The 13,511-nt window shown below is 38.7% G+C and overlaps 1 protein-coding gene across 2 annotated transcripts in view; it reads right to left on the bottom strand.

The window, feature by feature from the left end:
* PRKCH (protein kinase C eta) overlaps positions 1-11,348 on the bottom strand; it is a 286,419-nt gene extending 275,071 nt beyond the window's left edge. Inside the window, exon 1 of one of the 2 annotated variants that reach the window (XM_001377520.5) lies at positions 10,098-11,348. In XM_001377520.5, the coding sequence (XP_001377557.2) occupies positions 10,098-10,457 (360 nt within the window). In that variant the 5' untranslated portion in view covers positions 10,458-11,348. The remainder of the gene's footprint in view (positions 1-10,097) is intronic. The other variant, XM_007472981.3, reaches the window with a different exon arrangement.
* Positions 11,349-13,511: the final 2,163 nt, after the last annotated feature.

Below are 13,511 nucleotides of genomic sequence, written 5' to 3'. Positions count from 1 at the left end.
ACAAAGACAAAAAATGAATTAATTCCTGCCCTCAGGAAACTTACAGTTCATTGAAATACTGCAGAAAACTCTTGGCTCAGGAGATAGAGGGCATGGGTTCAATTCTTAGCTAAAATCATTACCAGGGTGATAACAGATAAATCACTAGATCTCCCAACCCCAGTTTTCTCATTTGTAAAAAGGAGTGGTTTGACACAATGTCTGGATTTTTTTTTATTCAGCTCTAGACCTATGATTTTTAATATATATATATATATGTACATATATATACACACACATATATAATAAGTATAAAGTAAATTTGGAGGGAAAAGATAAAAGTCGGATGGGAGTGACATCAGAAAGGCCCCATGTAGGAAGTGGTTTGAGTTGAGTTTTGAAGGGTACTAAATACTCTTAGACCCAAAGATGAGAAGAAAGGATATTCCAGTCATAGGGGATACTTGGGGTCCCCCAAAACCTAAAACTGCAAGACGATTTTTGAGAGGCTACCTTATAGCTAACATTTTTATATGCTTTAAAGGCTTGCAAAGCAATTGACACATCTTTTCTCACTTGAGTCTCACAAATACCTTGTGAGGTAACTATAGTTGTTATTATCACCATTTTACAGATGAGGATGACATTCAAAAAACTATTTAAATGTCTTGCTTTAGATCACTCAGCTAGAGTATAATTTGAATGCAGGTCTCTTCTAATTGAGGTATAAGGACACTATTGAAAGTCTTCGTTAACTTCTAATAAAATCGTATTTTCTGTTGTAAATTTGGAGGTGGTTTTTGAAGTTTTTTAAAACTAAAAATAAACAGCAACAAAATGTGGTTTGGTGAAGAAAATACTGGATTCGTGATTAGAAAAAATTAAATTCCAGATTTCAGGGAACTTACTTAACTGTTTGAATTTGAGAAAATCAAATCACTTAGCCTCTCATCAGTCAAATGAATATTTGCATTAGGTAGTTGACTGTGAATTAAAAGAGATAACATACCAATCCAGTTTATAATTTTAATACTTAAATAAGTGCAAGTTATAGCATGAGCTCATAAATCTGTCCAAACACTTTTCTTTTTGACTAACACCTCATTCATCTCCCCCAAACTATCCATTCCTATTTGGAGGGCCTCTAGTCTAAGGAGGTAAAAATGTCCTTTGCAGTCTTTGGCCTCTTTTCTTCCCTCAGGGTACAGGTTAAAACATTCAAAGCAATGTAGGATGAATGTTTTCCCTAGCATCCTTTAATAAAAGCAACACAATATGGTGTGACTAACTAGAACTAGAGGCATTGTTAAGATTCTAACATTTAATTGAATCTCTTCTACCAGGGCAGTCCCCTTTCTGTTTGGCAGCCTGGAGGAATTATAGTGAGGAGGTTGTCCATTCATGGCTCCCTTCCTCTGAGACTGTTCCTTCTCAGTCTTTCATCGGTCCATCCACCCAATGGGGCTTCCAGAACTTTCCCCATGGGAACCAAGGCCATCAGCCATCTGTGCCGAGGGGACATACTGCTTCCTGCCCTGCTGTGGCACCCCTCCTCTGTTGCATGAAGTGTCTCAGTGTGTGATATATTGTGATCCCCAACAATCCCCCACTGCGTTGGTTGTCTTAATACCCCCCCCCCCCCAGGACAGGTACAAGCTGTGTCCTGATACACTTGAGCCAATTCCCAGTATCTGCCTTTGTGAAAATTCCCCTAAAGCACACACACACACACACACACACACCACAGAGTGTAAAAGGCAAAATGAATTTTGTACAAAAAAAAAAGAAAAGGATTTTGAAATCCAAGGATTTCAAAGTACAGTGAATAATCTAGAAAATGAACATGTGCAAAACTTACCTTATAATGGATATGTCTGAGATGGCGACGCAGCAAAGCACTCCACAGTGCTTGAGATGGCAACGCAGCAAAGCACTGTGGAGTGCTTAGGGCGTGTTGGAGCACAAAAGACAACACGGCCATCCAATGCAGCTGAGGAAGTCTCCAGATGTAATGACTTTTCATGCCAATAGACCCAGGCTTCCAATGCCGAGAGAGTGGGACTGTCTCTGTGCATCGACTTTTCCACTTAAATCTCCTTCACGCACAAGTGTCTTTGTGCACAAAAATGCACAAAGACAATCGTCATCCTCGGTTACCGAGAGACTACTACCACCAATGGATATGTCAAGAAAAAAAATGTTACATATCTTCATAAGGTCTTTGCAAAGTGGTAAGATCTAAGGCATGTTAGCCCTTAGATCATGTCAATTCTGTTGCAAAATCCAATTCTAGTATCTTACTACCCAGAAAGTATTTTATAGGTCTTGACTTGTAACAGAAAAATATATTTGTGTGAGCTTCATATAATAGCTATGTTTATGAAAAAAACCTAGTATCCTTTTTACTGAGTCTAAATACGGATATTAAACAATGTCTCTGGCACAAGAACTGAACTACTAAATTGCTAACAATTCCAAACCAAAAAGTATGTATAGATAAATGGGTAGATTGATAGATGAATTGAGAGGTGAATGAAAATGTATTTGTTAAATTCTTACTATGTGAAAAGTTCTGGGAATCCAAAAGAAAGTTGAGGCAGTCCCTATTTTCAAAGATCACAATGAAGTAGTGAAAAACAATACACATAGAAGGAGTTAGAGAAAAGGTACGAGGAGACACCAAGCCAAGGGGTCCACTAGCAGCTACAAGGAGAATGAAGTGTCATATCTTCCTTAGTCATTTCCACTGATAAAACCTCATCCATTACAATGATCTGTGCATAAACTAGAGGAAGAGCACTGACCTCTATCTATAATATATACTTGAGATTGATAAACCTGTTCCATCACTTCAATTAATTAATTAAACTTTTTCAGTTAAATCCTTTCCTTCCATCTTAGAATCAATATTGTGTATTGGTTCCAAGGCAAAAGAATGGGTTTAGGGCTAGGCAATGGGGGTTAAGTGACTTGCCCAAGGTCACATATCTGGAAAGAACCTGAGACCACATTTGAACCTAGGACCTCCATCTCTAGGCCTGGTTTTCAACTGATTGATCCCACTCAGCTGTCACACACTCCAATTAATCTTGAAGGTGTTTGCAAAAATTTTAAGTTAAAAATAGAAAGATATAAGACATTAAATTAAAATGTACAATATCAAAACAAATTCAATGTGGTCAGCTTTAAACCAGCCCAGTATTTAATAGTATTCAGTTGCTGTCCACACACACATCCCCTACTTAAAAGTGCACAACCCTGCTTGGCTCATTGAGCATGACAAATTGTGTCAACTCTCTCCTAAATTATTCCATTGATCTGTCCAGTAACTGGTTTTCTCTGACTTCCACATAGTCCTCAGATTCATTCTCTGTCTGTCTCTTCTTCTTCTTCTTCTTCTTCTTCTTCTTCTTCTTCTTCTTCTTCTTCTTCTTCTTCTTCTTCTTCTTCTTCTTCTTCTTCTTCTTCTTCTTCTTCTTCTTCTTCTTCTTCTTCTTCTTCTTCTTCCTCTTCTTCCTCCTCTTCTTCTTCTTCCTCTTCTTCCTCATCTTCTTCTCCTTCCTCTTCCTCTTCTTCTCTTCTTCTCAACTTCTTCCTCTTCTTCATGACTCCTGGTTGTTTGAGACATGTGTTACCTACATTTGCTCAATGAATATATATAACTGAAATCCTTCCGTGTTGGGTTTTTTTTTTTTTGTCCCTTGCCTCTGGTCCCTTGAACTTAGTACAAACACCCCACAAGAAGTATGTGTTCCATGGAAGATTAACTCCCTATTACTTGGAGCAGCTAGCTTCAGCTTCAGAGAGAAGGAGCCAATCAGGACTAAATTTTATATCATGTAAAAATAAAAACAATAGAGAGGTTTTTTGTTTTTTAAATGGGGAGAATACCAAGTCTAGAGGGTAGAAGCAATGATTGCAATTATCCTGTATGGTTCCTACCATAGCATCCCGTACATTCTGGTATCGTAAATGGAATTTGATTTAGAGGAAAATAAAATAGTTCTGTCAACCATGATGCTATCCTGTCCTACTACTCTTAACAACAGGAATAGAGTGGAGATTTTTTTTTGCTAGCAGTTTTGGGCTATTTATACTACCACCCATATTTCCCCCATAAGACCAAAGAGCTGAGGTGAGGCCACATGGGACCAAAAGATCATAGAAACATAGATGGAAAGTTGGAAGGGAACTAATTGGTCATCTAGTTTAGACCCTCATTTTATAGAGGAGAACAAGGTCCAGAGAAGTTACATGTCTTGACCAAAGTTCTACAGGTAGGAAGTGATAGAGAAATGAGTAAAGCTAAAGAATTTCTAGTGGATAAGTGATATATAAAAAACATTGCTAGCGCATTCACAAGTTAGTGGCATTTCTAATCTAGGAATTCTGGGTGCCTTAGCAATTACTGCTAAAATTTATAGTAGGCAGAAAAACACAATACCATAATAATACTGATAAATTTTCCTTCTGACAATATTATATCTCACCAAAAATGTCTAGTCTCATAATCCTTAAAGTATAGCATTAAAATAAACAAATACTTTGGTATCCTGGACTGCTGAAATTGATCATCCATTTAATTGTCTGTCTGATGGGTGAATCTTGTCATTATTTGGTCATCACCTAGGGTGGATATAGATTGGTAACTACAGCCACATCAGAACTTTGACATTAATTACTATCCCCTGGTATAAATAAGCACAATAAGCAATATAATATTCAGCTCCTCCTTATGACACAGCTAATAGGAACATAATCTTCAAATAATAGTACAAGAAGTTAATTTATGATATGAAATGTATAAGAAAAAATGTATACGGATGTGTATAAGGATGCCTCATACTGAGAATACACTAAAGAAATAATATAAGTATTAATATTAAAGTTGCATAGCAAAGCATGGAGTAATGAGTTAATATATCCCTGCCTCTAGCAAGTGAGATTAGTGGCAGTAGCCTTTGTTAAGTGATCATTTTTTTTCAAATCCAAACAAATGTGGGGAGTTATATGGCTTGGTAGATAGACAGGCCTAAAGATGGGAGATTCTGAGTTAAAATCTGGTCTTAGATATTTCCTAGCTGTGTTATCCTAAGCAAATCACTTACTTGCCATTGCCTAGCCCTTACCACTCTTCTTTCTGCCTTGGAATATACAGTATTAATTCTAATTAATTCTAAGATGAAAGGTAAGGGTTTTTAAAAAGTAAGTAAAGAATGCTTAAAGTTGAATCTTAAAATCCAAAGAGATAAAACTGACTAGTTAATGAGATATTTCTTCCAATAAGAATTAGCCCCTGAAATGTTAGTAAGTTGTCTTTACACAAAATTCTGGTTAAAAATTTGTTTTTTGTTTTTTTATTAAAAAGCTACCTCTGCAACAAATCCATTTTGAGATCAGAACAAGTTATTCCACATTGCTTATTTTCAGTCTCTTCTCCTATAAAATGACCAAAATGGACCAGAAAATTGTTAAAGCCCTCCCCCCCATTCTGAGTCCATTACATGATGCCTGAACTGGGCTGATGTTTCCCCCTTTTCTATCCACATGAAGAAATCTTGTTCATAAGTCCTTCAATATAGTATTAATCCTGTGGCTTTAAGTGCTCCTGAAAACATTCAGAATTAATGTGAATAAATTCAGATTGATCATAAATGTTCAGCAAATCATCAGACTAAAAAAAAGACTAACAGTGGGGGCCATCAAGAGACACCTTCAGAATTCTATTTTCTCCTTCCAAACAGTAATGGATTTTTCCCAGCCACATGTGAAGCAGCCACTATGCCAGACTTATATAAGTGTTTTAAAACCAAGTCTTTCCCCTCCATGAAGGGCCTCAAAATTTCCATAAGATGGATAAACTGGGAAGGTGTGATCCCAAGAATAGTGACAGATCTGCATCAAACCATTCCACACACTTACCCTGGCCTCTTCTGAGCAACAGTAATGTTACTAATAATTACTGATACTTACACAAGTAATATATCACTTTAAGTTTTAAAAAGTAGTTTTCCTTAAAACAATCCTGCCTGTGAAGTAGGTAGTGGTGCTAGTATTATCAACCCTGTTTTACATAGAAGGAAGCAAGGTTTAAAAGATTGTATCTTATCCAAAGTTACAAAGATATTAAGTCACAAGATTGAGACTCAACTCCAGCTATTAACTCAATGTCAGTACTTTTTCCTCTTCATAGAATTGCTATACTTACTTTCAAAAGGACCAAAAAGTAGAGATAAGTTTATGGAAAAAATTAAAAGTTTGATCCCATAACAGATTAGGCTATAGTTACATAAGTTGATATTATGAAGTATTTTTCTATACATTAGCTCTTTTGATTATCACAGTAATACAATATTGATTATCCCCATTTTATAAATGAGGAAAAGAGAGGCTAATCAACATGCCTTGAGTCTAATATGGCCAGTACTTGACCAGAGATTGTCTTAATTCAAGTCTACCACTTTTTGCACTGTATGACACTAGCTTCATCTGTAACATCTGAACCTGACATTCTGGGTCAGATTTTATGGAATTAGAAGAAAGCATTTTTAAAAAGAGCTTTTCTTCCAAGTAAGGATGTCTTGCCATTGAAAGTTACATTTTTCTTTAAACATTATAACTAATCAATATTAAATTTGCCCTTCATATTAGGATATACTCACATTAGACTAAAACAAAAAATAAAACCGGACACAGGTTCTACTGATTAGTCTCCACGGTTCTCTAGATTTTAAGCATGGCTTCCCAGGTTCCCATTTCTCCTCAATGACCCCCTCTAATAATCAATTATAATTTCAAAACAAATATATTACATGTTTTAAAAACTGGAGTCTTGTATGACTATAATTTTTATTTCACAACTGAACAGGGAACTTTCTATACTCAGACCTTTCAGTCTCATCACCATATTCATAGTAAGCTAGATTTGGGAGGGAAATTAAAGATCGTTTTGTTTGTCCCAAAACTTTTACAGAAGAACTGAGGCCTAGACAACTCAGAAAACATGTCTGATATCACACAGCAAGAAAGGAAGAAGAACAGGATTAAAATCCAACTACTAAAACTGATTCATTTAATATCTTCTGTGAGAGACAGTATGATAGGATACAAAACTTATTCCATTTTATCATGCTGTCTCTTAAAGGGTATTAAAATGAATCAGGTCTAACCTTTCTGCCAAATACTAATAAATTAAAGAACTATAAGCAACATAGTTTTAATTACTCCCTCTCTATAATCATTTAAGATTTTTTTCTATATGATGATTAAAATGGTTAAGAACAAATGCTTATTTAGAATTATTCAAGTCTCACTATCCCAAAATGATTTCTTAAAATCATGCACCTTGAAAATCTTTATGGAAAATTATCTAAAATAGCAGATCATTACATGTCCTGTCTACTAAGAGCAAGCTATACATTACAACTCTTTGAGCATTCAAAGCCTTACTAACATCTAAAGAGTACATTTTTTCCTAAACATTTCTTTCCCAATATTCTGTAAAATCATATTTATGAGACTTTATCTGTTTTTCCTCTTATAAAAATGGAAAATATAAAAAAAAATCTTTTTAAAAGAGGAAGAATTTTGTCATCAGGCAATTTATGTTATGGGTTTATCTCATGAACCCAAGATTCAAAGGCAGCAGGAGAATGAGTAATGATAGCACTGCTCCTGCATTTGATTGGGTTATAAAATAAGCAGCACTCACTCCCAGGATTTGGTTTTTCTAAAGGCAGTTAGGTTCAGATATTTGGGCCTGGCAGGATCAGAAATCACCAGGAGGCACATGGGATCACAAGGAGGCACATGTACATCCGTATAAAAATGGCAGCAATGTTATTGTAGGGCATAAACTCTGACTCCCTTCATTGCCTACAGCTTAGGAAAGAAAATGGTCAGTGTTTGAAACTACACTATAACAAGAAATAAACAAGAAAGAACAAAGAAAGCTTGTCTCCATCTGGGCAAGATTTCAGTTTTCAGAAGTTCACAAAAGATAGTAAGAAATGAAGTAGCAGCAGGAGAAACTGCAGATAGTAATTGAGAATGTGTCATAAATTGTATTCAATTAATTTTGATTTTTTGGTATTTTTCTCTGAAAGAGTCCTTTATAGTCACTAATCAACACCACAGAGAGCACTAGTCCCTGAAAGCCTAACAACAGCTTTTGTTTTATCATAACTGATCATTCTTTCTCTTCTTAAATTTTCTTTGCTTTAGGTAACCTGGCCAAAAAAAAACAAAAACCGGGATGATAAATTTATTAAAGTTCATCTAGATTACTTATAGCTCCATGTGTAAGAAAATTAGAAAAATTTTTAATTCCAACTAATTAATTTGTAATTGCTGTAATGAATAAACTCTTTTTATGTGTTCTTTTATGACATATAACATTTCATATATAGCATCCTATATATCATACATAATTTTAGTGTGATCATTTCATGAAATGATCAAGTTTAGACAATACATTTTTATTTTCTTAATCCAACAAAGATAAAAAACAGAATGAATTTTTTTAAAGTTCCTTTGACTAGTTCAGAGTTTTCTAGCATTTACTGCTTATTTAGGGAAAGACATGTTTCCCCTTAAATTTTTTCCACATTTTAAATTTTCCAGACTCCTTTATTGTTCTATAATTCTAATATAAACTATGAACTCTGAAGCTTTTCTCAGTTTACTAACATTTACTCTTTCCAGTACATTCTCCCCTTTTCTCCTGATGCTAATAGTCTGCAAATCTTACTCTCGCCCATTAATTTGGACCATGGTTCCCAATGATTATTGATGATCCCCTTCAATAAGCATTTTTAAAATGTCATTATGTGCCAGGCATTGTGCTAGAACAGACAAAAATTATGGTAGGTCACAGCAATTTTGCTTTTTAAACAGTTAACTGAGCCACCAGTGATTTTGGTGAAGTAGTTTCTAAAGAACATATGATAAAAATTCCACTCTAACATCAATCAAAATAGTAGCTCACTTTCATATAACAATATGTCTTGCTAAGTACTTGACCCTCTATTCTGAGACAGGTAGTGGGGCCATTAGTGTCTCTATTTTATAAATGAGGAAACCAAGGCTCTGAAGGAAAAGTAATTTGTTCATGATCATGTATGAACAAACAGAACTGGGTATTCTGACTCCCACATCCAGTGTCATTTCTATTATATCAAGTGGACCTTCACTATTATCAGTCCTAGCTAAGGATGTGACTTCAATACTAATTGTCCCCCCCCCCTTTAAAGATTTATTCTTTATGTAACTTGAACCATTTAACTTATTTATAGATCTGATTGTGCTTTGCCTAACCACTTTGTATTACTGTAATAAATACCATCTGAGAGAGTAACTTGTGAAAAAACATGGACAATTGGAAATCTGTGAGCAACTACAAATGCTACAAATATCAGTAATACTCCTTTCTTTTGGACTATCCAACTTGCATTTGTGCTCACAATGAATCCTCACAGAATCTCATTGCATTCTGGCAAGGACCAACCTGAAACTACTAGAAAACACTTGTAAATTTCATTTACTTGGAAAACTGCTCAATAAAAGCACTTTTCAAGTGTGCAGTTAGGTGTTCATGCATATACAGGCAAGATGTTATCTCACATCTAGTGTATTGTGTGTGGTCATTATATGTAATGCACGTGCATGTCTAAACATATGCATGTCTGTACAGGTGCGCCAACATGTATCCAATAAATACTTGGGAACAATGCCTTATGGGGTGTCTTTCTTATCAGAAGCTCAAAGAAACTGCTCTAAAGTGTCATTTATTCTCATCCACCCGGAGTACTATTTCTGTTTCAAGAGGAAATGAGGCCCTTTGTCCACCAGCAAAGGCAAACCTCTTAGGATTTCCCTGAAGCTACTTTCCGCTAGTCCAAGTCTGCTTTTTCAACAGTGGGATGCCCAAGCAAGCTTCACACCGACAGACCTGCGTTGGCACAAACCCACCAGTTTGTGTCACCGGTGCCATGGTCACCTGAGGCGGGGAATCCAAGTTTAGATCGAGTTTCCACAGCCTCAAAGACAAGGAGGGCAGGAGAAGGGGCCCGGTAAGGGACCTGCCGCGGGGGTCGGTAAGATGGGTGAGGGCTACTTACCCAACCCTCAAAGGTGTCAGAGGTGCCCGCAGTGCGCAGTAGTTCTTGGAATTGCAAAGTACAGTTGGCCACGAAGTGGTCATACCCAAGAGGGGTCTCGTGGAAGACGGCTAGCTCCATGTGGCCGCCGTCTGTGACATTGGTACAGAACTCCTCGTTGTAGGTGGGCTTGTTGGTCTTCTGCTTGGTGCTTGTTTGGCCGACGCGCACCTGGTCCACGCTCACGGTCAGGTAGGGATCCAGCAGCTGGTAACCCTTCTTGAAAAGGGAGTGTCGCAACGACCAGCGAGTGGGCTGCAACCCCACGGCCTCACCGATCCTCACCCTCACATAGCCATTGAACTTCATGGTCCCCGACATGCCTCCTCCCCAACCCTGGGGGGGCCGTGCCGGCTCTGGAGTCGGGGAGTGCCGGGGAAAAGGCACGTCTGGGCTCAGTCGAGCAGGAGCAGCAGTCGCCCGGGCAGCAGTAGTTCCGGAGAAGAGCAGCGCCGGTTCCCCGTGGGCCCGGGCCAGGTCATTATTCCCCTTTCCCAGGATGTTTCTCCTCACCTCCCCTCCCTCCCAAGATGGAAAGGAGGGGAGCCGAGTCGGCGGAGCCCCGCAGCCAGCTATAATAGCGAGGACGTCCCGCCTGGGCACAAGAGTCGGGCAACACCAGCGAGGGCGGAGGCACTGCCTCGAAGCTTTCCCTCCAGCCCCGGGTCCCTGGTCTCTTCCCCAGGTGGAGAAGTGCTTTTCCCGTAGAGCCCCGAGAGCGCCCTAAAGCCAGAGCTGCCCGTCCGGTTTAGACTCCTGCACGATGCATTTCTTTCTTCCCTCCGCCTCCCCCTCCTTTTCCTCCTTCCCCCGCCTCCTCCGTCTAGCGCTCTCTCTCCCTCCCTCTTCGCTCTTCAAACCAGGAAGCAGCCGCAGCCCTTGGCTTGAGACTCCCACCAACAGCTCCAAGTTGCGAGAGTCCCTTCTCCGTCTCCGGAGCTTTCCGGGGCCTCCTGGGGGCAGGGTGCTGCGGCTGCAGCAGCCTGACCCCTTCGGCTCGGGCGCCAGGCTGTGGGGGAGAGCGGAGCGGGGTGAGGGGAGGGGGAGAGCACGCTCTCCCGGGGCACCTCTCCTCCCCTAGCAGCTGCGGCTCCAGCTGTGGTAGGTGGGAAATCCAAATTGCCTACAGTCTCCGGTGAAGAAAGATAGGAGGCTGAGACCAAGCAAACACCTGAGGCATTTGTGACACAGGCCAAAGGAGCGTAGGGGAGGAGGAGGAGAGCAAAGGGGGAAAAAAGGAGGAGGAGCGAGAGTGCTTGGAAGCAGCACTGCAAAGATTTGCAGTGCGCCAGGTAACGCCCCCTTCCTTGGGACTGCTGGCACATCTCCTCGCCCCGGAGCCACTAGCCTCCAGTCAGTCATGCTGGCAACAGGGTTAGCGAGAAAGGTTTTTTTTTTTTTTTCCCCTGATCATTATAGGGATGTATCATCCTCTGGTTCAGCCCTGGCACATCCTGTTTGTGTGCGTTTCCTGCAGCAGGTAATTACATCTGGCTTTCTTAAATAGGGCTGTTGTGAGGATAGGAACCGTATCTGGCTATTTCCTCAAAGAGGTGTGTTCTCTCCAGTGCGGGTTTTTTTTGTTTTGTTTTGGTTTGTTTTTTTTGGTTTGTTTTTTGGTTTGGAGTGTTTCGTGTTGTGGTTTTTTGTTTTTTTGGGTGTTTTTTTTTTTTTTTGTATCCATGAAAAGCAGGAAAGGTTAGTTCTTCAGGAGACAAGGCAATGACATAATAAACCTTCTCAGCCGGGTGGTACATGATACACCCAGCCACTGCAAAGAGCCCTTCTTGAGAATACACCCTTCCTTCCTGTCTTGGCCCAACGTACAGAAACAATAGATAGGAGAATCGTGAGATTTTAGATTTAGAGATAAATAAGACCTTTGCAGACATCTAGTCCAATATCCTTGTTTTATAGATGAAGAAACTGAGGCCAAGAGAGACTCAATGCCTCTCCCAGAATAGTAAGTGATAGAATAAGGATTCAATCCAAGTTTTCCAACAGTGTACCTATACAATATAGCTCCCTCCCCCTTCTTCAACTGTACCAGTTTTTGGATCTCTACCTGTGTAGGACAAATTAGCACAAAGCAAAAGTAGAATTGACCCACCTACAATGTCTTAGAGACACTTAGTATAAAGAATAGAGAATGGTTTAGTCCTCATTTTCCTTATTACCCTGAAGTCCTAACAGGTGTCCTGTTTGGTACTTTTTGGTTTTTATTATTATTTTATTAACCTTCCTCAAAGGAATCCACATTAGCTTCTCTGTACCTATTGTACTAGATTTAAGTTTCTCACCCTAAATTTTGTTTCTGGCCATTGTTCCATACTAGCTTAATTTGTCTTCCATTCCCTGACACCTGCTGTCCTCACTCTGTCCAGGGAGACCTGATGTAGGGAAAAGAACAATGTTCAGAAGTCCTGGGTTTGAATCCTGATTCTGCTAGTTACTGCTAATATGACATTGGACATATCAATTAATCTCTTTTGACCTTATTCTGCATCAGTAAAATGAGGGGTTTTAGACTGATTATCTGATATCCCTTCCATCTCTAAATCTATGACCTTATGATCTCACTTCTAGTCCTATAGCTTTCTCTCACTGTTTGTTTCTTTGTCATTAAACTATTATAATATAAAAAACTTGTAGAGACACACTAGGCCTAGAGTGACTTGTCACAAAGAGAAACCCTAGTTCTAGACTTCCCTTAACTGGATTCAGCCCTGGGAGAAGAATGGCATGGCTCTGCCACTTTATACTGTTACTCTGGGATCCTAGAAAAAAAACTTTTAAAGCTTAAGTTTGACTAATACTCAGTGTTACAAAGTAGAAATCAGATATAAGACAGAAATTTCCTCTACCTCAAAAGAAATATTTAAAATACAAAAGTACTTGACAAAAATGTAAAACACAAAGCAATAATCCATTATCCTAAAACACAAAGCAATAATCCACAACTATCCTTATGCCTGATCCTTAAAACATTAAGACATACAACACTGTGAAACTTCTGAAACAATATTTCAGTTTGGGTGTAGCTCTGCACTCTGAACAACTGTCCTCTGATGTTGGACTCTGGATAGTGGCTTCTAAGCTTATTCCCACCTAGGCATTAAGCACTTAGACCTGCATTGAGATTCCCACCAATCAATTTTTTCTAATAAAATAAACTTTAATTTTTTTATTCAAAGATATTTTATTTTCCAAATTACACTCAAGAACAATGTTTAACATACATTTTTTTCAGTTATGTCTCTGATTTTTTTTTTTAGTTTTTAAAACATTATTTTATTTGGTCATTTTCATACATTATTCATTGGAAACAGATACTTTTCTTTTCCTCACCCCCCCACCCCACCCCTTCCTTAGTCG

This window comes from Monodelphis domestica, chromosome 1 (genome assembly GCF_027887165.1).
Source record: "Monodelphis domestica isolate mMonDom1 chromosome 1, mMonDom1.pri, whole genome shotgun sequence".
Lineage (NCBI taxonomy): Eukaryota > Metazoa > Chordata > Mammalia > Didelphimorphia > Didelphidae > Monodelphis > Monodelphis domestica.
Note: the sequence above shows the minus strand (reverse complement) of the source record. Positions and strands in the feature narration are given on the sequence as shown.